The sequence below is a fragment of the Dipodomys merriami genome, unplaced genomic scaffold (genome assembly GCF_024711535.1).
Source record: "Dipodomys merriami isolate MVZ:Mamm:240054 unplaced genomic scaffold, mDipMer1.0.p SCAF_78, whole genome shotgun sequence".
Classification (NCBI taxonomy): domain Eukaryota; kingdom Metazoa; phylum Chordata; class Mammalia; order Rodentia; family Heteromyidae; genus Dipodomys; species Dipodomys merriami.
The window spans coordinates 2,608,697-2,633,227 of NW_027206379.1; the positions used below are offsets into that span (position 1 = coordinate 2,608,697).

The 24,531-nt window shown below is 57.4% G+C and overlaps 2 protein-coding genes across 5 annotated transcripts in view; one reads left to right on the top strand and one right to left on the bottom strand.

Moving 5' to 3' along the window:
• Positions 1–6,910: 6,910 nt before the first annotated feature.
• Gal (galanin and GMAP prepropeptide) lies at positions 6,911–10,662 on the top strand. 2 transcript variants are annotated; one of them, XM_070009636.1, is made up of 6 exons: positions 6,911–7,021; positions 7,497–7,577; positions 7,838–7,892; positions 9,031–9,123; positions 9,255–9,332; positions 10,509–10,662. In XM_070009636.1, exons 2-6 carry the CDS (start codon positions 7,497–7,499, stop codon positions 10,580–10,582), a joined length of 381 nt encoding a protein of 126 aa, XP_069865737.1. In that variant the 5' UTR covers positions 6,911–7,021; the 3' UTR covers positions 10,583–10,662. The 2 variants fall into 2 exon arrangements, with proteins under 2 accessions (XP_069865737.1, XP_069865738.1); XM_070009637.1 differs by having other exon boundaries at positions 10,512–10,662.
• A 2,442-nt stretch (positions 10,663–13,104) lies between these two features.
• Tesmin (testis expressed metallothionein like protein) overlaps positions 13,105–24,531 on the bottom strand; it is a 30,488-nt gene continuing 19,061 nt past the window's right edge. For all 3 annotated transcript variants that reach the window (XM_070009577.1, XM_070009575.1, XM_070009576.1), the window contains 4 exons: positions 22,214–22,316; positions 18,419–18,556; positions 14,580–14,755; positions 13,105–14,054 (listed from right to left, as the gene is read on the bottom strand). In XM_070009577.1, coding sequence (XP_069865678.1) covers positions 13,862–14,054; positions 14,580–14,755; positions 18,419–18,556; positions 22,214–22,316 — 610 coding nt within the window. In that variant the 3' untranslated portion in view covers positions 13,105–13,861. The remainder of the gene's footprint in view (positions 14,055–14,579; positions 14,756–18,418; positions 18,557–22,213; positions 22,317–24,531) is intronic.

Consider the following 24,531-nt stretch of genomic DNA (forward strand, 5'->3'; position numbering starts at 1 on the left):
CGGCCAGGTCTGTTTCTCCACCTGCTGGGTCCAGGACGAGGCGGTGGCTGTTCTGACTAAGTGATGGTGTACCTCTTAAGAGGCTGTGCGCATTGACCGCCATCCTGTGAGGAAGCCAAAGCAGGTGTGACCAGGAGAATGAACGACACCGGCCTCCACCCAGCAGAGCCCAGCCTCCATCCAGCCCTGACCTACCAGCAGCAGGAGTGACAAGTTAAAGTGAATCCATCAGCCCAGGTGACACTGTGTGGGACAGACCCGATCTGTCCCTGCCAGGATGGCAACACCATGGCAACTGAACATAACTTTTCCAGACCACTAAACTTTGGGGCAAGCTGTTCCATGAAACACTGCACACCAGTGGGATTCTGGGAAGGGAAACATCACCGAGTTCAGTCGTGGAGACTGAGCAGGCCAGGGCAGTGGCCAGGGGAAGCCTGGGGCAGGTCATCTCCTGTCAGAACCACAACGCCCTCCTCCCCACCCCCATGCCCACTGACAACAGTGTGGTTTCTATGGTGACGAATCAGGTTTAGGGACAGGCAGCTGTTGGGTAGGGGGCAGCTGCCATCTGGGTAGCTTGTAGGACAGCTGTGCTCCCCGGAAAAAGCTGGCCCTGGCGACGGTAATTGGCCATGTCCTTCCTTTGAGAAGTTCGCCTGACCCTTCAAATAGGATAACAGGTTTGAGAATTTAATTTTTCCCCTGGGTCATGTGAAGCCTTCTGTTGACCAGGAATCACAGGGGCCCTGACAACCTGATTTCCTCTTAATGAGTACTTATGTCCATTTCTACCAGATCTATGTCTTAAAAAAATTACAGATTACAACAGGTCCTTTTACTTCCCATGGCTGAACACTTGGCTCTGAGGGCCCAGCTCCTACCTTCCCCCTGCCCCTCAAAACATGTGTAATGTGGATTCCAGATAATCCACAAAGGGGTGTGTGTGGGGGGGTATTCTGGGGCTTGAACTCAGGGCCTGGGTGCTGTTTTCCTGGGCTTTCTAACTCAAAGCTAATGCTCTACCACTTGAGTCACAGCTCCACTTCCAGCTTTTTCTGCTTATGTGCTGCTGAGGAATTAAACCCAGGGCCTCATGCATGCAAGGCAAGCACTCTACCATTGAGCCACCTTCTCAGCCCCAGAACTTAGCCTCTTAAGTAGCTAAGATTACAGGCGCGAGCCACAAGTGCCAAGCCAGAAAGTTTTTTGAACTCTGTGCCTGGGCGCTGTCCCACAGCTCTTCAGCTCAAGGTGAGCGCTCTACCGCTTGAGCCACAGCACCATTTCTGGTTTTCTGGTGGTTCATTTGAGATGAGTCTCACAGACTTTCTCACCTAGGCTGCTTCGAACCCTGATCCTCAGATCTCAGCCTCCTGAGCAGCTAGGATGACAGGCATGAGCCATGCGGTGCCCAGGGTACAAAATATTCTTTAGTATGATAGAGTCTGCATATTGCATGGAATATCTACTGGAAATTACTTGTCTGAAATTAACTGCATGTTGTATGTTCATATTTGTCTAATGACACCTGGGGCGTCATTTGGGGTGATGGAACATGCTGCATAGCAGTGGGGGGCTCAGAGGAAAGGAGGGGCTGAGGTGAGGGAGATGAGGGCTCAGTGGGAGTCTGGACTTGGCCAGACTGCAGTGAAAGCAGCCTTCCAAGGGGAGGAGGCAGACAGCGGCGTGTGAGAACCGGCTGCCCGGACTTCTTGGTTTTTACTCGTTCCTTAAGAAAATGGGGTGGGGGCTGGGAAGGTGGCTCAGTGGTAGAGCGCTTGCCTTGCATGTTCAAGGCCCTGGGTTCGATTCCTCAGCACCACATAAGCAAAAAGAAAAAAGCCGGAAGTGGCGCTGTGGCTCAAGTGGTAGAGCGCTAGCCTTGAGCTGAAGAGCTGAGGGACAGCGCCCAGGCCCAGAGTTCAGGCCCCACGACCGGACCCCCCCCCCAAAAAAAGAAAGAAAATGGGGTGGCTGGAACTACGTGGCAAGAACGTTCTAGACAGCAAATAGCCAGCACAAAACCACCAAGGTGCATTTGCCTCCAGGAAACAGCTGGGGGAAGGGAGTGAGGAAGAGTTCATCGGGAAGCGGCCTCAGCAGTTCCCAGTAGGTGACAGAGCCCCAACAGCCATGAGTCACCTCTGCTCACCACGTCCCAGCTGGGGAAGAGGCCTGGGAGCTGTCCTGGGAGCTGTCCCCCTCCGAGGGCTCGCTGGGACTCAAGGGAGCAGGCGGAGAAAGCTCCCAGAGGAGGTGTGGAGAAAAGCAGACACTTCCCACCAGGCATGATGGAATGGGGGCGGGGGAGCGCTGGTTATACAGGCTTGTGAGCCCAGCACCCAGGAAGGAGAGGGGGGGTCTGACCCCTCCTGGGGGGATTCGTCCAGTCCTGGCGCTGACCCTCCTCCTGGGGGTGGATTCGTCCAGTCCTGGCGCTGACCCTCCTCCTGGGGGGATTCGCTTCGTGCTGGCACTGACCCCTCCTAGGCCGCTTGCCCGTCCGGCTCCTGCGTGGCCAGGGGAGCTGCCCGGACCTGACTCAGGGTGGGCCGGAGGCAGGGCACCGCGGGACCTGGCCCTGTGATCGGCCCCCAGACCCAGGGGACCGACCAGGCTCTCCGGAGACGCCCGCCCCAGCCAGTCACAGATGGAGCCCTCCACTGCCCGGAAGAGCCAAGCGTCTGGGGCGGGGTTTGGGCGAAAGGGCAGGGTTGCGACCAATCAAGAGTGTGGCTGGGCTCTTCAAGAGGTGGGACTTGTGGGATGGGGTGGGGCTTGGGCGAAGGGGCGGGGTTGTAGTCAACCAAGGGGTGTGGCTCTACAAGAGGTGGGACTTGCGGGTGGGTGGGGCTTTGTTGCGGGGCGGGGCTCAGTGGGTTAGGGGCGTGGCTTGTGGGTGAGGCAGGGTTGCGCAAGGGCCTGGAGCACTCCCACAGAAAGACACAATTCTACTCGCGCACCCTCGCGCCAGCCAGGTCCTTTGCAAACCTCTGGTTGCTTCTTTACATTGGCAGATGATTATTCATTATAAAGTAAATATGGTTAGATAAATGACATAATAAAGCCCCTAAAGGTCAGTCTGAACAGATTTGGTAAGGTCTTAGAAGGTCTTTTTTGTTGGCACATCTCGGGATTTGTGACAGGCTTCAGCTTAAGCACTAGCTATGTGATTGCCCAAACTTTAGTTTTCTTAATGATCTTTAAGTAGTTGTTTCCCGTCAGCGTGTTCGTTGGTGAGTACAATGAGTAGTTTCGGGGGCTCTCTTCCATGACCACCGTGTTGGCCGGTGGGTGGGATGTGGTCAGCAGACAACCATGGGTCCAGGGCTCTGACTTTTTCCATTCACCTAAAGGGCACAGTTTGTACCAACCAGGCAGTTCCTGGCTCTGAGCCCACGCGGCACCAGCGAGTGCACAACCACCCTGCTCTCTTCCCGGCCCCTCGCCTTGTCAGCCCATCACCAGTACTGGCGTTGGTGTAGCCTTCCATTGAGACAGCCTGTCAGAGGGTCACCCTAGAATATTATGTGAGAACTGGGCTCGTAGGGGAGCTGCACTGGGGGTGGCCGGGGGCCTAGGTGGCTTCCAAATGGGCTGGTGGTGTCGTGACAGTCAGGTGTTATTTGTATAGCTGTTGCCGCTCTGGGCTTCCACGAGACAGGAATCACCATGAGGGCAGAGCCCCCGCGGCCAGGGCAGGGCAGGCAGGGAATGTGCTTCTGTGTGGGGCACCCTCTGGGTGTCCTGGGCCCCAGCTCTTTGGGGTTGCGTTTTCTCTGTGATGAGCGAGCGTGAGGAGAGGACGGGCGGACGGGCCGGTCACAGGCAGGAGAAAATGAGGCTCTCAGCTTCGTGTCCATTACGCTAATGGTGACCCACTTTGTCTGCCTCACACTGCGCTGCCTTGAAGATGACAAGCTGACAATGACTCCCTTTGGGTCACCGCTGAGCGAGGAGCCCATTAGAACATGGGGTGTGGGCTCCAGCACGGCTTGTACCGGGAAACTGTCTGTCATCCTAAATGTCCTCATTTGTCTGGATAAACCTGGATGTGGGAACAGGAAAGCCCAGCAGGCCCTGGCCCAGCCCAGCCCAGTCCCCCCCTTACTGGTCCCTGGGCCATGGGTGGTGTCACATTCCAGGATCTGAACAGAATCCCCTCCACCTGTGTAAAACGGGGAGCAGTGACGGGGACCCTGCTGGAGGAAGGGGGGCAGTGGCATAGTTGTGGAGTCTCGGTATTTTGGGTGCCTTTCTTCCTTCTTCCTCCCTCCCTTCCTTCCTCCCTTTCTCTCTTTCTTTCCTTCTCTCTCTCTCCCTCCCTCTCTCTCTTTTCCTTTTCTGTTGTACTAGTACTAGGCTTGGTATTGTCTCTCACTGCTGGCACTCTGCCACTTAGATTATACCAGTCTTATGGACTTTCCTACCTGTATTGACTTGAACCATCATCTTCAGATCTCAGCCTCTTGAGTAGCTAGGGCCACTCATGCCCAGCTCTATTTTGAGATGGCTACTCACTACTTGAAGCAGCTCCTGAAATCCTAGGCACAAGCACTTCTCCTGTCTGTCTTCCAAGCAGCTGAGACTACAGTGCCTGCCACTGTGATGGCTTTGGCTTTGTTGTTGTTTTCTTTTTTTTTTTTTTTTTTTGTCAGTTGTGGGGCTTGAACTCTGGGCCTGGGCGCTGTCCCTCAGCTCTTCAGCTCAAGGCGAGCGCTCTACCACTTGAGCTACAGCGCCACTTCCGGTTTTCTGGTGGTTTATTGGAGATAGGAGTCTCATGGTCTCTTCTGCCCGGGCTGGCTTTGAACCGCGATCCTCAGATCTCAGCCTCCTGAGTAGCTAGGATTACAGGCGTGAGCCACCAGCGCCCGGCTTTTGTTGTTGTTTTCATGCTCTTATTCTTCATCCTTTCTAAACCCTACGCCTCAGGATTCACCCTTACTGCCCAACACCGCTGCTCCTGAACCTGGGACAAGGCACAACTCAGATCCCCAGGAGCGAATTCCCTGGTCTCAGGTGAAGCAGGTGTTCATCTGGTTTGTCTGCAGTGACACCTTCTTTCCTGTCCAAGACCAAAACCTGGGGCCTCCAGTCCCAGTTCAAAGACAAAGTGTGTTTGTCACAAGGACACTCCCACCCGATAAACCACCTAAAGTTTCTTTCTTTTTTTTTTTTTTTGTAGGTCGTGGGGCTTGAACTCTGGGCTTGGGCGCTGTCCCTCAGCTCTTCAGCTCAAGGCGAGCGCTCTACCACTTGAGCTACAGCGCCACTTCCGGTTTTCTGGTGGTTTTATTGGAGATAGGAGTCTCACAGTCTTTCCTGCCCTGGCTGGCTTTGAACCATGATCTTCAGATCTCAGCCTCCTGAGTAGCTAGGATTACAGGCGTGAGCCACCAGCGCCGGCCCTAAAGTTTCTTTTGAAGCAAAAAAGAAGACAGAAAGAGTAGCTGAAAGATACAAGTCTTACTTTCTTTCCTTTGTCCTTCAGTCCTGAGGATCTGAACTCAGTCTCTGGCTTTCTAGGCTGGTGACCTACGGCTGAGCCATGCCTCCAGCCCTGCTTGTTTCACGGGTTCCTTTTGGGACAGGGGTTCCCATCTTCTGGGCTTGCGCCTGGGCCACCCTCTGCCTACTTTCAGGTATGGAATGTCGCTGGGACCATGGGTGTGCGCCACGGCATCCAGCTGCCCTCCACGGAGACGGGTCCGGCGGGCTTCTCCCGTCCCCAAGCCTGTGCCGCCATCCAGCGACCTCAGCCCCGGGTGACATCTGCGCCCCCCCAGCCCCTCCCCCGTGGCCCACAGGCTGCGCTGCGCTCACCCCGCTAAGCAGCTGGGACTGCAGGGGACCCGGGTGCCCAGCTTTGGTCTGGTTTGGTTTTTCCGTTTCTGAGAGAGGATGTCTTAGAGGCTCGCGGCCTCGCGTCTTCGTGCTCCTCCCAAAGTCTGCTTTGTGCTTTCTTTAAAAACAAAACAACAAAAGTTCGTCCCAACTTTAGATTTAACATTTCTTTCTTCAAACCAACTAAGCACCTCCTGGAGGAGGGGGATGGCGAACAGAGAGAGCAGCGAGGCTGGAGGGCCCCCCCCCCCGACGGCTCATCTCCAACAGGGCTGTCCCAGCTGTGATCTCCGCCGGGCACGGGTGAGGCCCCGCCGGGAGGATGTGGGGGGCTGAGCTCCCCCTCACCCCAGTCCGCCTCCGGCCTTCCCATGCAGGCGGCTGAAGCCCGGGCCGCGGCGGAGCGCGCCATTCCCCTCGGGACAGACGCAGTGCCCGGCCCCTCTCCAAACTCCCGACGTGCCTCCCCACGGGGCCTGGAGTCCTTCCTCACCGTGCGTGTGCGTGCGTGCGTGCATGTGTGTGCACAGTGCATGCGTGTGCGTGTGCGTATGTGTGTATAGGTGTGTGAGCGTATATATGTATGTGCGCACGTGCGCGTGCCCCAACTCCCCAGCGCGAGGGGCCGGTGCATCCCCACCGGTGACCGGGTCCTGTGACCCGGGGCCCCGGCCGGGGAGGGCGGGGGGGGGGGCGCCGCCCGCGGCAGTTCCGGGCCAGGCGCCTTCCCCTGGGCGGCACAGGGCGCTCTGGCCGCGGAGGGGCGCTTGTGGGGGGCCGGGTCCCCCCCCCGCCGTCCTCGGGGGCTCGGTCTCCCCTCATCCTCCGGGGGCCTGGGTCTCCCTCCCCCCCCCCCCCCCGCCATCCTCGGGGACCGCGGGGACCCACGCCGGGCCAGGCTCTGCCCGGCTGGACGGCTGCGTCCCGGCACTGGCGGCGTCCGGGCCCCGCGGGCCGAGGCGGCGGCGGAGGCGGGGGCGTGGGCGGTGACGGTGACGGTGACGCGGACTCCGCACCGATAAATAACGGCGGCGGTGGCTTGGGCCGCGGACGCTCGGGACCCGCACCTCGCCCGCCGGCCATGTGCTGAGCGCCGCCCGCCCGCCCAGCCACCGACGCCCGCTCCGCCACCGCACCCGGCCCCGCCGCGCTCCGCCCCGCGCCGCTCACGGTACCCGCGCCCCGGCCCCACCGCCGCGCCCCGCATCATCCCGCGCCCCGCATCACCCCGCGCCCCGCGTCGCCCCGCGCCCCGGCCCCACCGCTGCGCCCCGCATCATCCCGCGCCCCGCATCACCCCGCGCCCCGCGTCGCCCCGCGCCCCGGCCCCACCGCTGCGCCCCGCATCATCCCGCGCCCCGGCCTCACCGCCGCGCCCCGCATCATCCCGCGCCCCGCGTCGCCCCGCGCCCCGGCCCCACCGCCCCGCCCCGCATCACTCCGCGCCCCGGCCCCACCGCCCCGCCCCGCATCACCCCGCGCCCCGGCCCCACCGCCGCGCCCCGGCCCCACCGCCACGCCCCGCATCACCCCGCGCCCCGCGTCGCCCCGCGCCCCACCCCGCCCCGCGTCACCCCGCGCCCCGCGTCACCCCGCGTCCTGTGCCCCACCCCGCCCCGCGTCACCCCGCGCCCCGTGCCCCGCAGATGGCCCGGGTCCGCGCGCTCCTGCTTGCCGCGCTCCTGCTCGCCGCCGCCCTGTCGACCACTACGGGGCTCGGGACAGCGGTGAGTGCGGGGCGCGCGGAACGCACGGACGGCTACGGACAGCCGCACCTCGGGACAAGGCGGCGGGAGAAAGGGTCCCCAGGCCGCTGGAGCGCACGGCGGGTCCGGGAGGGACGGGGGCCGACGGCAGGACGGGGCGGGGAGCGCGCGGGGCCGAAGGGCCCGGGGCTGGCGGGCTGGGCCCCACCGAGGGGAGCGCGCTGCGCCGTCCGCCTCGGCGCCCCGCCGCCCCGCCGACCCCTTCCTTGTTCCCCGCCCAGGCCAAGGAGAAGCGGGGCTGGACCCTCAACAGCGCCGGCTACCTCCTGGGCCCCCGTGAGTGCCGCGGCCCCTCGCCCCCCTCTTCCTCAGCTTCCCAGGGCCCGGGGCCTCTCCGTCTCCTGCCCACCAGGATGTCCGCACGCCGCGCTGCACATTTGACCCAAGCACCTGTTCCAGAAGCTTCCCCGCCTCTTAGTGGGGTCCCTCCAGGCTTTGCTTCAGCCTCCCCCGCCCAACACCGGGGCCACGCTGCTCCCGAGCCCCCGAGCGCCCCGGAGCCCATGCGGTGACCCGAGACCAGACCGGGCCCCTCCCGAGCCCCGGGCCGGGCCGAGCCGGGCTCTGCGCTCCCCCAGGGTCCCCGCTTCATTAGGTGGAGCAGGACCTAGGCGTGGAGGGAACCAGAGCAGAGGGCAGAGGGCAGAGGGCAGAGGGCAGAGGGCGGGGCCGCGGTCCGTGTCCCCCTCCCGCTGCCCTGGCCTGGGCAGTGGTGTTTGATGGTAACTGTCCCGAAGTAGCCGGCTCTCCACGGTGGACGGGCGCATTCATGTCTGGACGGCCGCCCCCTAAAATTGCCCCTGCCTCCAGGCGCCCAGCGCGCAGCCTCCCTCCTCCTCACCCCCCAGCAGAGGGGTCGCGGCAGCCCGGGCTCTGCTGCTCGGTGGTGTGGAGGTGACCCAGAGCGGCAGCGGGGCCCTGCTGTCCTGCTGTCCTGCTGCCCTTGCAGGTGGCCTGAGGTCCACACACTGTCCCCAGGCCCCACAGAAAGGAAGAGCGCCCCCAGTCCTGACCCGGTGAGGTTGTGGTGTCCGGGCCTTGCCCTCTGCCCCGCACCCCCATCCCCATTGCTGTTCTCTGGGGCGCAGCCTGGCTCTTTGTGTTCCGTTGTTTTGTGACCTCCACTTGGCTTTCCCTTTCAAGGCCCCCCAGGGGTGTCCGTCCCTGTTTGCACACAGCCCCCTCCCCTCCCCTCCCTCCTTCCCTCCCTCTTCCTCTGACTCCAGTCCACCTGTTCTTTGGGGGGAAAAAAAGTCCAGTTCCATCGCAGTTCACAGTTTTTGAGCGCCCACTTGTTTTCGGGGTTGCGGGTCCCCACCCTGTGGTGGTTCTGGGTGGTCCGGCCCGCGGGCTCGGCCGGGGTCTCCACAGGGGCAGAGCCAGTGGCAGCAGCCGGACTCCGCCCTCTCCGCAGATGCCGTGGACAGCCACCAGTCGTTCAGTGACAAGCAGGGCCTCACCGGCAAGAGGGAGCTGCAGGCGGAGGCCGGGGCGGCGGCCAAGCCCGGTGAGGCCCAAGCTGGAAGCAGCGAGCCCGGGGGGCGAGGGCCAGGGAGCGACCACGGCGGCCTCGCAGCGCTGCCGGCCGGCTCCTCCCCTCCTCCGCAGGCTGTGACAGGCGATCTCTCTGTCCCCCAGGGAGCTACGACCCTGCTCTGCCTGAGAACAATATCGTGCGCACCCTGGTCGAATTTCTGACTTTCTTGCATCTCAAAGGTTCGTGGAAGGCTCTGGCCTGGGGGGTGCTGGGGCGGAGGGGACCCACGGCAGAGCGTGGGGGCACCCAGCGTCGCTGCAGAATGGGGGCGGGGGGGGGGGAAATGAGATTTTATTTTTTAATGAAAGGGTTGCAGAAGACCCTCGGGGAAGGGGCAGACTCCTGCCGCCGCCCTGCATGCTGGGCCATACCTTCCCAGGGGAGGGAGCTCTGGGACACAGCTTTCTCCTGGCCCACATTTGGGCCTGGTGACCCAATGCCCAGCCCAGTTCTTTGGTGGCCGTGTGGAACCGAGTTCTCCACCTGGCCACCCACGAGCCGGATCTCAGCGCACAGGGCTTTTCCAGAAGCTTCGGGCAGCCTTTGAGCCCCAGTGAGCGGGCTCTGGTCCTGGACGGTCTTTGACCCCCGCAGTCAGCACCTGTGGTGGAGGGATCCCCAAGACGGGGCAGCAGCCAGCACTTGGAGGCCGGGCCCGGCCCGGGACACCGGCTGGCATGGAATTGCCACTTTGTCCCTCCAGCAGGCATTGGCTGCCAATGTGTGCCGGTCAGTTTTCTGGTGGTTTGGCAAAGCCCTGCTGGCTCTTGGCATCTCTCTCTGGGGTGGCTCTCATCAGCGGCCAGCTGGCACCACAGCTCCTCCTGACTTGGCTGAAGGACTTGGGTGCATGTAGGGGAGGGGCTTAGGGACCCTGATGCTACAGGGTGACCCAGTTTCCTGGGGGGGCACAGCGTGGGGGGGCCCAGCGCGGGGGGGGGGGGGCCCAGCGTGGGGGGGGCCAGCGCGGGCGGGGGGCCCAGCGCGGGGGGAGTGCAGCGTTCCTGCAGCGGCAGGCCTGCTCCGTTTGTCATCGTGTGAGCTGGAAGTCTTTCTGCCAGGAGACACAGTCATTGCTCAAGCAGGTGCTTCGTCAAAGCGCCACTGAGGACTGAGGCTCGGCTGTGTCAAGCTCTTGAAGTGCAGGATTGAGTCATTCAAACTGGGGGTGGAGGGTGCTGAGCTAAGTTAGGACAGAAGCCTGGGCTTTGGAGAAGAGCTCCCCTGGATTCCAGCGGGGGGTGCGGGGTGCGGGGTGCTGGGTGCAGGGTGCGGGGTGCGGGGTGCGGGGTGCGGGGTGGGTGGCATGTAGCTCTCTGGAACTTGCCACCTATGTGCACTCCTTTGCTCTCCAGAAGCCGGGGCCCTCGACAGCCTGCCTGGCCTGCCCTGGGCCGCGTCCTTAGAAGACCCAGAAGACCCAGAATAGCCCCAAGACGTGGCTGCCACCCTGGCCACGCCCACCTGTGTGACCTTCAGAGCCACACTTGAAGATGACACCCGCCCGTCCGTCCGTCTGGCAGTCCCTCTTCTCTGCTTTGTTTTTGGTTTGGGTTTTGAGTGATAAATAAAACAGCAGCTATTTGAGTGGTCTGGCTCTTGCAGCAGCAGCAGCAGCAGCAGCACAATGTGTTTAAGAGACACATCTTGTTGAGGGTTATAAATCATTTTCTGTGATTATGTTTATTTTTTGTTGGTTGTGGGGCTTGAACTCAGGGCCTGGGCGCTGTCCCTGAGTTTCTTTTGCTCGGGGCTGGCGCTCTACCACTCGAGCCACAGCGCCACTGCGGCTTCTTCTGCACAGTTGGTTGGAGGTGGGACTGTCGGGTCTGTCTTGTCCTTGCTGGCTTCCAGCAGGGTCCCTGCAGGTCAGCCCAGCTCACGATGCGCCATCTTCCTAACAGAAGACTAGTGTGTGGCCGCCACGAACAAAGCACACAGGCGAACGGTGCCTGCCTGGAGGTGCAGGCGCCCTGGGTGTGGGGGACAGAGGAGAGGGTGAGCCAGCGGGGCTTGAGAAGAGGCCAAGCAGGGCCATGCGGTGCGCAGGGGTGAGGGGAGGCCTGTGCTGGGGAGTGGAGACAGTCCACAGACGGGCCAGTGCTGAGGAAAGCCTAACAGCTCCACTAAGTTAGCGAGGCCTGGCCCGCTTGCCTGGGGAGCAGTGCCCGGCCTTTTCTCCGTTGTCCTCCGGGCAGAGGACTGGCTGCGTCTGCAGGCAACACTTCCTAGAGCAGAGTGGGGAAGACGCCAGGCCAGGTGACCCAGCGCAGCACCCCCCCCCCAGTCCCGGGGACAGAGCAGCCCACGCGCACAGTAGATCCCGATCCTGCCCAGCCGTTGCCTCTGCATAGTGAGGCTTGCGGGCTCCAGACCTGCCTTCCTCCTCTCGTGGCCCAGGAGATCCGCCCCATGTCAGGAGACTGCCTCCTCTGCCAGCCCAGGCCAGCAGCAGCAGCCACTCCCGGCCCAAGCTGTGCCGCGCCGTGTCCTTCCTGCCTCATTCCTGTCCCTGCTCAGCCCCAGCTCCGGATCCTCCAGACCTGCCCCTGCCCGGCCTCCGGCCTGTGCACGCCTCTCCAGGGCTGGCAAACTCCAGTACACCCCACAGGGCCCAGGCCAGTGCCCCATGCAAGGGTCCCCCTCCTGCCCCCTGCCCCAGCGCGTGGGGCACCACCCTAAGTAGGCGCTCAGTACCTTAGTGGCTGCCAGTCTGCCTCTCTTTACCTCGCCCCCAAGGAGCTGCCCTGGGGATCCCCCCATCATGCCGTCACCTCTCCTCCAGACTTTCCCTCAAGGACTGGGTGAAGAAGGGGAGGTGGCAGCATCTACAAGGGGGGAAGGGCGCGAGGGGGAGGGGCCTGCCAGCAAAGGGACGGAGGAGGGGATGATTCTCAGGAGAGGGTGGAAGGTGGTCCTCGGCTTCGACGCTGACTGCAGCCCAATGGACAAGTCGGGTTCTGATGAGGCCATGCCACAGGCCCGCCATCAGCTTCCAACCTCAGACTCAACCCAGAGTGGACTGAAAATATCCAGGGGAAAAAATGCATACCCAGCATGGTGGTACATGCATGTAATCCCAGCACTCAGAAGACTGAAGCAGGGATGTCAAGTTCAAGTCCTGCCTGGGCTTTGTTTCAAAAGTCCAAAGGGTGTAATAATAATAATACATGGTCTGCATTTCCAACTACGTGGGAGGCTGAGATTGGTTGGGTTGAGATTTGAGGTCAGCTCACACAAAAAGTTAGTGAGACCCCATTTCAACCGATAGTGGGCAGGGTAGCACATGCCTGCCATCCTAGCTACTTAAGGGGCATAAATAGGATGGTAGTCCAGGCCAGCTCAGGCTTAAACATGAAACCCTATTCCAAAAATAACTAAAGGAAAAGGTCTGGCCAAACCTAGTTAACAGGAAAGGCATGTGGCTCAAGTAGTAGAGCGCCTGCCTAGCAAGCACTAGGCCCTGAGTTCGACTCTCAATATAAACCAACAAAAATAAGTGGAAAAGTACAAGTGTATAAAACTGCTCATGTAGCACGTACCCTGTGCTAGCACTGGGAAATATCTGGAAATGAGTGCAGTCCCGGGAGGCTGTGCCTCGTCTCAGGCAGCAGCATGCTGTTTTCTGGAAGGCACCGGGCAGCTGTGGATTCTGGGGCTGCTGGAGGGGAGGAGTCCCGGGCTGCCCTCACCTCTTTTGAGCGACGGCTATATCTGTCTTCACCTAGGCTTCTGCTCGGAATCTGTTTTCCAACGGGCTGCAGAGGGGCTGCAAACGCAGAGACCGGGGGCCGCTCCTGCTCATCAGCAGGCTGCTCCAAATCTGGCTCTGCGAAGCCAGCTTCCCCACGCACCCCGCACCTGCAGCTGCAGCCGCCGCCAGTCTCCTTCCTCTGGCCGCTCTGTGCCCCAAGCAGCCGACATGATTTTAATCAACACAGAGACGTGGCAGAACACTATGTCAATATATTTCAGGGGAGCTATAAGATAAATACATTCTCAGTCACCAAGTTAATAATTACATATTCACTCAGCATAGAACCAAAAAAGTCAACATAATACCTAACCTTTCCTGCTGTCTCTACAAGCTAGTTTAACCATATTTTACAAGTACTAAGAATATCAGAACAATAATTATGGAGCTTTCCCACAATTCATGTACAAACATGCAAGAAACTAGACACAATCTGAAGCCCCAAAACGCTGCACTCCTGATGAGAGCCTCCTTCCCTCCCCCCACTCCACGGCCCCAGGGAGCCTGACAATCCCGTGACTTGGCGGGGGGGGGGGGGGGGGGAGGGGGACATCTCTATTGCAGAAATTTCTTGGGGTGCTCCCTAGAGGTTTCAAGTTGTATCTTAACACCCATCTGGAGAGTTTATTTCTAACCAATCTGAAAAACAAAGGTCAACAAAAACAAAGAAACCAGCCCAGTTTGCGAGCTGGCAGCCGTGCGAGGCTGACTCCAGCCTGACTTGCTCCCCGCTCACGGACCACGTCCAGCCTCCACCATGACAGGAGTTCCCTCCCCTAGCTGTCCGTGGACTTCACACCCGGCCTGGCCCTGAGGGAGCACTTAAGTAGCCTCTCTAGGCTGCCCAGAAGAACTTGGTCCTAATGGTGGCTAAGCCCTGGCCCCGGCTCCTCCAGGCCGCCATGCCGATGCTGAGGCAGAGGCTGCAAGCATTCACACTCCCCCCTGTGCATTCTACTCCATTTTCAAGCCCTTGGATTTGAACTCGATGTGGAGAATCTGGGACAAGCACCTTCCGAACTCCTCCAGGATCTTCTGCTCTGCCAGGCACTCGGAGCAGTGCTCCTTCTCCGCCTCCTCGCCTTGAGCCAGCAGGCAGGCGCACGTGGCCTCCACCACCTCCCAGGAGATGCAGGAGGAGGGCCGCCTGTGGGAGAGACGGCCACCGTCCTTACTGTCCGTGGGACACACGGCTCTCCGGGGCAGCTGAGCCTCGGTGTGTCTCATGTTTCTATCCAATACACTGAAATGCATTCATTAATGACAGCTGGCACTTCAATATGACCCATTACAAGGACCTCAAAGAAACTGTTTAAATCAAGTCTAATACAAGGAAAAATACCACTCAACCTTCAGGACCTGCCTGGGTTATAACACAGCTTCAAAACCATGGGGTGCGCAGGCTCTCCAGGAGGGGGGCCTGTGTCAGCACGGGCACTGTGGCTGCACTCAGTGAACCAGGCTGGGCAGTTGCTGCCCGAGCCAGAGATGCTCTGCTCGCTCCATTTGATCTGCACCAATGGGCGTCTCCAACAGAGAATCGCAGATCAAAGCAGCTCCCCAGTGACCCTCTGAGCAACCCGAGTGTGGCCAGAGACGGCTTCCTGCACACACCCACACCCTCGCGTGAAGCTGCTGCTTCACTCCCCTCCCACTCACTCCGTGGACCTACCTATCTTTTCTGAATTTTGGTAGTCCTGAAAATTTGCCAGGTAACAAAGGATGGTGCCCCTCAAGATCTCCAGTCTCTGTGCAGTTTGGCAGGTTCAGCAGTGATTTTCGTTCTGGACTTTCTTCATAGTTTTTGCAGCCAATGCATTTGCAGATAGAGGAGCACATAATTTTGGCCTGGTAATAGAAAGTGTATCAACAGAGTTAGGCTGTCCTATGAAGCTTTGAAGACTCTTTTTTATTTATTTTTATTTTTCTGGGGTCCGGTCATGGGGCCTGAACTCTGGGCCTGGGCGCTGTCCCTCAGCTCTTCAGCTCAAGGCTAGCGCTCTACCACTTGAGCCACAGCACCACTTCCAGCTTGTTTTCCTTTTGCTTATGTGGTGCTGAGGAATCGAACCCAGGGCCTCAGGCATGCAAGGCAAGCACTCTACCACTGAGCCACCTTCCCAGCCCCTGTGAGACTCTTTTTTAATCTTAACATTGGCTTGCATTTCTCCCGTGTGTGTGTGTGCAGTTGGTAATGTTCATGCCAAAAACCCAAGAAGAGCAGAGGTGGCGACATGGGGAGAGCAAGCTGTACCCCGCATCCTGCTGCAGGGACACGGTGGTGCTGCAGGTAAAAGTGGGGTGAGTCCCGGGGGGGCTCTGTCTCCTCACTGGGGAAGCAAAGCACCCCACTGGACAATGCCTGACGGAGCTCCCCATGCCACGGGAGGGGGGAGGTGTGCTGGACAGTCCCGCTGCCTCAGGGAATGCTGTGGAGCCTTGCTGGACACCTTGTTGGACATCTTCCTGCTCCCTCCAGCAGATAGACTCTGACTCCATCCCTCCCGATGCTGCGGTGCTGGGGGGGGCAGGGCCCGGTGCCCACCTCCCTCCCTCCCAGCAGGTAGACTCTGACTCCACCCCTCCCAACGCTGTGGTGCTGGGGGGGGCAGGGCACGAGCACCTGTGCCACCTCCCTCTTATCCATCAGGGCACTGGGGACAGTGGAGGCGCTCTGCTGAGCATGGAGCTCCCCCTGTCCTCCCCGGTATCCAGTCCTCTGTGTGGTAATGAGACCACCTCCAAGCGTGGCTGAGGTCCCTCAGAGGCATTTCTGGGCTTCTCTCTTTTGTGGTATGGAGTTTGAACTTAGCAAGCGAGGCAGCTATTCCAACACTTGATCAAGCCCCAGTTCTTTTTTCCCTAGTTGTTGAGATGGGATCTCGCTTTTTGTCCAAGCAGGCTTGAACCTTGATCCTACCATTTACATTTCTTTTGTGCAGTCCTGGGGCTTGAACTCAGGGCCTGGGGGCTGTCTCTGAGTTTCGTTTGCTCAAGGCTAGTGCTCTACCACCTAAGTCACTGCTGCTCTACTTCTGGCTTTTTGTGATTCATTAGTGTCTCAGGGATGTTTCTGCCCAGGCTGGCTTCAAACCAAGATTCTCTGATCTCAGCCTCTGGGTAAGTAGGATTACAGGCATGAGCCACCAGTGTCAGGCTTTACTCGGTTGTTTTTTTTTGTTGTTTTTTCTTTAGGGGTGGGGGGGATCTGGTCGTGGGCCTGAACTCTGGGCCTGGGCGCTGTCCCTCAGCTCTTCAGCTCAAGGCTAGCACTTTACCACTTGAGCCACAGCACCACTTCCGGCTTTTTTCTTTTTGCTTATGTGGTGCTGAGGAATGGAACCCAGGGCTTCAGGCATGCAAGGCAGGCACTCTACCACTGAGCCACCTTCCCAGCCCCTTACCCAGCTTTTTCTGATGACATGTGGTCTTGGAAGCTTTTCAGGTTGGGCTGGCGGGAACAGAGACTCCCCTGATCTCAGTCTCTGAAGCAGCTGAGATAATGGGCTCACACCCCTGCCCAGCTGTCCTCAAGCCTTTGTGAACAATTCTCAGAACTGTTCAACCTCTGCCCTTTGCCTTCATGCCTCCTTCAGAAAGTATTGGGTGCTGCCCGGAGGCTGGGCGGGGGGCTGTGCTGCCCGGAGGCTGGGCGGGGGTGCTGTGCTGCCCTCACTCCCCTCATGCCAAGGTACTCACTGCTTCAAGTCTCACTTCAGCAATGTGTTTTCTGTTTTCTCAGAAGCTTTGTGTGCTCAGATCACTTAGAGTGTGTATAGTACTGACAAGACTCCATCCCTCAAGTGTCCTCAGCCTTCTTAAGTCTCTTGTCAAGAGCACAGTGAATGTGGGCCAAGATCCAGATGCTGGAATCAGGGCTACCTGGAGGGCCACTTTCCCGCCCAGGTGCAGCTGAGAAGCAGCACACAGTGGCCTCTGGAAGAGTATCTCTCCCCATGCTGAGCCAGCTTATCCGGAGGGGGAGGGGGAAGGGAGGGAGGGGAGGGGAGGGGGAGGGGGAGGGGGAGGGGGAGGGGAGGGGGAGGAGACAGCTGGTCACACAAGGCCCTCTGGCTGGGTGGGGGCTGCCACTGCAGGTGCAGTGGACCCTGTCCTCTCCCTACACTAGGGAAAGGACAAGTGCTCCAGGTCAGCTGCCATCACTGGGCTCAGGGAGCGCTCCTTGAGGGCATGCTGAGCAGCTCTGGGTGCTGGGTGCTGGGTGCTCCTCATGGCCTCTTCCTAGTCCAGTCAGGGAACATCTGCCTTGCTAGTAAGCCATCTCCTGCTGTGAGCTTCAATAACCTGCGTCTCACACGCTACCTCCATGTGTTTTCTGTCTTCACACAGCAGGCTGCGGTGTCACAGCCTGTGTCTCCAGAATGACCAAGCCCCTTCTTCAGCATGATTGTGTGAAGCATCTTTTTCCTTCAGAGACAGGGTCCTGCCTTGAACTTAACCATCTTCCTGCCTCAGCTGCCAAGTGTTATAGAGGATTATAGCAGGATTACAGAGGCACCTACTGCACGTGGTTCTAGAACAACTTTAGAAAAGCCACAGATCCCTAAAGATGTTCGGCAAAACAGGTAGCTCCTTACTGCTTCCTATAGGGCCTAAGGTCCCCTCGTTTTTTCCTTTTTTTTTTTCTTTTTTTAAGTTTTTTTTTTTTTTTTGGGTCCCGTCGTGGGGCCTGAACTCTGGGCCTGGGGGCTGTCCCTCAGCTCTTCAGCTCAAGGCTAGCGCTCTACCACTTGAGCCACAGCACCACTTCTGGCTTTTTTCTTTTTTTGATTATGTGGTGCTGAGGAATTGAACCCAGGGCCTCAGGCATGCAAGGCAAGCACTCTACCACTGAGCCACCTTCCCAGCCCTCCCCTCATTTTTTCTTTCTAGAAGAGGGAGATAAAAGAGGAAAGCAAGTGAGTCTACCACCATGAAATGCTGGATTAAAAAAAAAACTCTGGGTTTGGAGGTGTGGCTCAGTTGGTAGAGCGCCAGCCAGTGAGCAATAGCATCAGGTTCTAGACCTAAAAAAAAAAGAAAAAAAAAAAAGAAAAAGAAAAAGGAAAAAAAAGTCTCTGTCCAAGAACAGGTGCTGGCTTTGCTGGCTAGTCCTCCATCCTGGCTTCTGAGACAGTGGTGAGACACGCTGGAGTTACCCTGGAAAACAGAGGATGAGGATGCCCTGGTGCACACGGGGAGTGTTCTGTCCCTGCTCAGGATGGAGGGGGCAGCTGCGGACAGCGCGGCGCGCGGGCCTCCCACTGGACACACAGGGGCGCTCTGGGAACAGCACAGACTCCAGAGGACTTTCAGCTCATGTTCTCAACACACAGCTCAGCTCCTAGTTGAGAAATTAATTTGAACTAGTGCGAGAAGCCTTTCAGAAAGCCTGTAAAGAAGAAAGGGATTGGGTTTCTTTCTAGACGTGGTGACGTTTTTCTGACCACAAAATGGACTTAGGCCCAAGTGTGTGCTTGTGCGCTCTGACCCCGCGGGGCGCTGGCCGACCTCATAGCACTCGCAGTAGTTCTTCAGGCAGCCCGACCGCTTGCAGTTGCAGCCCTTGTTGTGCCGTGGCTTGACATCACCCAACTTGCCTTTCCCAATTTTGGGTTGGAAAGCTTCTGGATTTCTATCAAGGCACGCCTAAGAGAGAAAATGGGAAACACTGTAAGACTGTTATTCATAGATGGGTGCAGCGGCCTGTGACTGTAACTCAGCTCATGGAGGAGCAGCATGAGGTCAAAGCTAGCCTGGACGACATAGTGATAGAAACATAAGCTGGGTGCTGGTGGCTCAGGGCTGTAATCCTAGCTTCTCAGGAGGCTGAGATCTGAGGATCTAGATTCCAAGCTAGCCTGGGCAGGAAAGTCTGTGAAACTCTTATTTCCAATTAACCACCTAAAAGCTGGAAATGAAGCTGTGGCTCAAATGGTAGAGGGCTAACCTTGAGCAAAAAAAACTCAGGGACAGTTCCCAGACCCTGAGTTCAAGCCCGAGGACCAGCACTCTCACACACATGCACACACATACACACGCACGCACACACGCACGCACAAAGATTGAAAAAGAAAATAAAGCAGTGTTTTATGATTCAGACTCAGCTGAACCAGCTGCTGTTTTGTGAGGAGCACAGATGGGGAAAAGGAGCCTCTGGCTCAGCTACAACGCGCATGCTCTCTGTCTCTGCCATCCATTTCCACACTGAGCCTGATGCAGCCACAGTTTCTTCACAAATACCTTTTTCTGAGTTTCAAACTCTTGCATATTTATCATAGAAAATAAAGATGCAGACAATCAGGATGCAGAGCAGATCACTGCTCACATAAGGGAGTTCTCCAAAGACATCTCGTACCATCTTCCTAAGGCCACTGAGACCAGCACCAATGGGCCATGACTGAATGGGCCATGTCCCAGGCACCGTGACTGAACACGCCTTGTCCCAGCACCTTTCTCCGTGACTGATATTTCTCTCATTGAGCTTTGGCAGCAATCTTGGAAGGTAAAAGGTGCTACACTTATTACTCTTACAGATAAGGAAACTGAGTCACCCAGAGGCCAGCTAACCCACAGAGAGCAGCACAGCCTAGTGCCCAAGTTCCCCTGCAGACTTCAGAGCACAGGTTAAAATCACAGGACCACACCTCCCTTGTAGTGCATACCACCGATTTCAGGTTGGGTTTGTTTCCCTAGGGTTCTAGGAATGGTGCCTAGGGCCTAGGGCTCACCACTGAGCTACCCCTGAGTCTTGTGAGCATGACATTTCATCCTGGTTTATCCTTGTTGGCCTGTCTTTCCCTTTCCCTTTCCCTTTCCCTTCCTTCTTCCTTCCTTCCTTCCTTCCTTTCTTTCTCTTTCCTTTTTTTCTTTTCCTTTCTTTCCTTCCTTCCTACCTTCCTTTCTTCCTTTCTTTCTTTTCTTTTTTCTTTCTTTTTCTTCCTTCCTTCCTTCCTTCCTCCTCTCTCTTTTCTGACATAGGGTGTGAACTTAGGACCTTGCACTTGATAGACTTGTGCTCTACCACTTGAGCCACAGCTCCAATTTTTTTTCCCCACAGCTTTTAGGTGGTTAATTGCAAATAAAAGCGTCACAGACGCTCCTGCCCAGGCCAGCTTCAACTCTTGATCCTCAGATCTCAGCCTCCTGAGTAGTTCAGATTATAAGCATGAGCTGCTGACCCCTGGCTCCTGGCTATAACTTCAGGAAAGCAAGTGATGGGTCATAGTCTAGACAAAGATTTACTAAAGCCGGGCGCTGGTGGCTCACGCCTGTAATCCTAGCTACTCAGGAGGCTGAGATCTGAGGATCGCGGTTCAAAGCCAGCCCGGGCAGGAGAGACCGTGAGACTCCTATCTCCAATAAACCACCAGAAAACCGGAAGTGGCGCTGTAGCTCAAGTGGTAGAGCGCTCGCCTTGAGCTGAAGAGCTGAGGGACAGCGCCCAGGCCCAGAGTTCAGGCCCCATGACCGACAAAAAAAAAAAAAAAAAAAGATTTACCTGTTACTAGCTATTTGCCAAAGACGTTTCCAAGTAGCCATACCAATTTATAGTCCTATCAGCAATGCATGGAAATTCTAACTTCCAAAATAAAACTTTTGCTCTATATTTTACCTCAAAATAAATTGTGACTCTTCTGAAGTCACTTAGAGGCAGCCTAAGTTTCCTCTGTCATATGGGTCTGGCTAAAGCAAAATCAATATCCTGCGTGATTATCCCATAACTCAAGAGAGAAATTACTTTAGGGAAAATAAACAATCCAGCAACGGCACACCATTGGTCCCATTTGCACGGGCGGGGCGCGGGCCCTCCCTGGAGAGGCCACAGCTCCTGGCTGTCACCCCCTCCCCATGGAGATCTTCCTGTTCCCGCAAAGGAGTATGGGCAGGCTCCAGCGGCTTGAGCCTCCAGCAGGGAGGTCTTGAGCACGCAGAAGTCCATTGTGCTTCAGGATAGTCCATTCCCGTCTCCACCCGCGGCTGCTCACATGTGAGGCTGAGTGTGTCGTGTTGAGGTGGGATAAATGGAGGAAAATGAGGCCTGGTAAAGGAACTCAGAAACAGGCATTTAGAAACACAGAAGCACTATCTTTGCTTCAAAGAGAGACAACATGATGCATTCCTTCCTGAGAGCTATTTGATGGGGTGTATACCTTCCTGACAGAAATGCTCCCCAAAACGCCAAATAACCAAATGGTAAACAAGAGCCAAAAACTTAGAAATAACACCAAGAGTGACCGAGAACAAAGATAAACTCCTATTTTTTCCTATCTTTAAGTCAGACTCCCCGCTTTAGCACATAAACACTCCTGACAGCCAAAGAGCTGTGTGTCTCTCCCTTGGAGAGCAGAGCGCTACTCTGTCAGTGTGTCCCTGCCTTCCTGCCTGTCTGTCCGCTTGCCTGCTTGCTTGTGTACTCACTAATGCTCTGCCAAGTTTTCGTACCATTGTGACTTGTCCAGAAATTCTTATTCTGCAGTCAAGGTCAAGGACCCTAAGTGAAGCCTCTACTTTTTGTTCTTGTTCTTGTTGGTTTGGGTTGTGGGGCTTGAACTCAGGGCCTGGGCACTGTCCTTGAGCCTTTTTGTGATCAAGGTTAGTGCTCTACTACTTGGGCCACAGCACCACTTCCAGTTTGGGAGTGGTTAATTGGACCGAGTCTCTACTTTTAAAGGGAAATGTTACTAACCTTCACCTGCTTCTGGTGACACTGTCTTTGTGGAGGATGGTCTCTCTTTCCCATATTACCACTACCACTCAAGCTACTCAGCCCAAGTCACCAAGCCTCAAACGTGTTTCTGAATGAGAATCCTGAAACTACCCAGTGCTGGCAGGGGATAAAGATCTTTCCCTGTTCCTTGAAATGGTACCACATGCCAATAACAGGATCAGAACCAATGAATGTGCTCTTCAACACCTTGGGTTTTCCCAGTAATGAAATGAGGGATCTCTGGAGATCATTTTATGAACATTATACACTTTTTTCTTTTGTCAGTCGTGGGGCTTGAACTCAGGGCCTGGGCACTCTCCCTTGGCTCTCACTCAAGGCTAGTGCTCTATCACTTTGAGCCACAGCGCCACTTCTGGTTTTAGGGATTTTTTTGTTGTTGTTTGTTTTTTGGGTTTTTTTTTTTTTTTTGGTGGTTAATTGGACATAAAAGAGTCTTATGGATGTTCCTGCCCGGGCTGGCTTTGAACTGTGATCCTCAGAGCTCAGCCTCCTGAGTAGCTAGGATTCCAGGCGTGAGCTACCAGCGCTTGGCTTGAACATCTCACACATTTTTAAATGCTTTTAAAATTGATTACCTTAATGGCTTTAAACCGTTCGATTTCATGGCGCAAATTGTTGCAACAATTATTACAATTGCAGTTGTTGCAAAAGTCCCCACTGGCAAAGCAGTCGCAGTACCTGTGAAGAGAACAGCAGCGTGAGTTCCAGGCCTGGCGGCTGGAGGTCAGGGAGGGGCACACAGGCAGGAAAGGGACCGCGCCATGCCGCCGCACAGCAACTTCACTCAGGGGCTGCCTTCTGGCTTCTTTTGTATATGAAAAGTAGATCAGTAGGGATACTGTCTTGCTGTGTCTAAGCCAGAAAAAGAGAAACTAGCTAAAGCTGTTGGTGAACAACACAGGATTTTGCAAAACTTAAACCAACATCCTGGAAGATGTCCGCCGCTGCTGTCCATGGCTTCCAGCCCCAGTGTCCTGTCATTTCCCCTGAAGCACATAAGCTAGTGAGTAGGGTTTATCAAAGAATAACTGAAGGGGAAGAGTAGACACACAGGATCCACGAGCGAGTGGGAGAGGAGGAGGAGAGGCCTGGGTGAGGCATGGTGTCCTGCAAGGGCTGCTCACCCTTGGAGATCCCTCCTAACAGCTCTGTGACTGCAACGCTGTGAGGAGGTCCACGTGCCCTGTGGCTCCTGTCCCACTTACTGCTCCCCTCCCCCATCAGACGCCCATGCTGCACACAGAGGTATCCACAAGCTGGGCTTACTTTTCTCAATGTGGGAAAACACCCAACGTCAGCTTTGAGATAGGGACTCCTGAGACCCTGCCTACACCTGCACTGCCAGCAGTGCCAGGAAGCCCACCAGCCACTCCACGGCTTCCGTCTGTGGGGAGGAAGGGAGGAGTGTGAGGAATCGACCACTGCTCCCCACGTTGTCTGGTACAGGTGATCACCTGGGAAGAAGGAACCTGGCTTTAGCCTGCCATTGTGGGGGAAACACAGACAGTGAACTGAGTGAACCCATGTCCTCACCACAGTGGATACAGGAAGACCCTGTGCCTGGCACTCGGGGACAAGATGTCTGCAGAACCCTCGGTGGGGGTCTCGGGCACAATTCATAGTGTTCCATAATATTGGTTAAACGCGTGTCAAGGCAGCAGGAGAACCGCGATCAGGAGAGGCCCGCAGAGAGGCCCGCAGAGAGGCCAGCAGAGAGGCCAGCAGAGAGGCCCGCAGAGAGGCCCTCAGAGAGGCCAGCAGAGAGGCCCTCAGAGAGACCCGCAGAGAGGCCCTCAGAGAGGCCCGCAGAGAGGCCAGCAGAGAGGCCCTCAGAGAGACCCGCAGAGAGGCCCTCAGAGAGGCCCGCAGAGAGACCCACAGAGAGACCCGCAGAGAGACCAGCAGAGAGGCCCGCAGAGAGGCCCGCAGAGAGACCAGCAGAGAGGCCCGCAGAGAGGCCAGCAGAGAGGCCAGCAGAGAGACCAGCAGAGAGGCCTGCAGAGAGGCCCGCAGAGAGACCAGCAGAGAGGCCCGCAGAGAGGCCAGCAGAGAGGCCAGCAGAGAGGCCCGCAGAGAGGCCAGCAGAGAGGCCAGCAGAGAGGCCAGCAGAGAGGCCCGCAGAGAGGCCCGCAGAGAGGCCCACAGAGAGGCCATCAGAGAGGCCAGCAGAGAGGCCCGCAGAGAGACCCGCAGAGAGGCCAGCAGAGAGGCCCGCAGAGAGGCCCGCAGAGAGGCCCGCAGAGAGACCAGCAGAGAGGCCCGCAGAGAGGCCAGCAGAGAGGCCCGCAGAGAGGCCCACAGAGAGGCCAGCAGAGAGGCCAGCAGAGAGGCCAGCAGAGAGGCCCGCAGAGAGACCCGCAGAGAGGCCAGCAGAGAGGCCCGCAGAGAGGCCCGCAGAGAGACCAGCAGAGAGGCCCGCAGAGAGGCCCGCAGAGAGGCCCGCAGAGAGGCCTGCAGAGAGACCCGCAGAGAGGCCAGCAGAGAGGCCAGCAGAGAGACCCGCAGAGAGACCCGCAGAGAGGCCAGCAGAGAGACCCGCAGAGAGACCCGCAGAGAGGCCAGCAGAGAGGCCCGCAGAGAGGTCTGCAGAGAGGCCAGCAGAGAGGCCAGCAGAGAGGCCCGCAGAGAGGCCAGCAGAGAGGCGAGCCTGTGGCCTAAGGTAGTCCTGGCACCTAGCTCCCCGGAGACTCAGAGCTTGCCCACACACAAGCTGTTTAGACAGGAGAAAGGGAACAAAGTTTGGGCTATGAAAGGTGAGTTAGGCCAGAGTACCCCCATCTAAATGAGGATGCCTGAAGGGGGCCACCTGCTGGGGGACTGGAAACAGGCAAGGGAAGAATGGAGCGGCTGAGAGTGCTCAGGTGGTAGAGCACCAGGCAATGAGCGAAAGCAT

Bases quoted from the DNA above. Each gene is read 5' to 3' on its own strand.
- Gal (XM_070009636.1), top strand. From the start codon at position 7,497: ATGGCCCGGGTCCGCGCGCTCCTGCTTGCCGCGCTCCTGCTCGCCGCC. The intron at 9,124-9,254 runs GTGAGGCCCAAG...TCTGTCCCCCAG, and splicing joins CGGGGCGGCGGCCAAGCCCG to GGAGCTACGACCCTGCTCTG. The intron at 9,333-10,508 runs GTTCGTGGAAGG...TTTGCTCTCCAG, and splicing joins GACTTTCTTGCATCTCAAAG to AAGCCGGGGCCCTCGACAGC.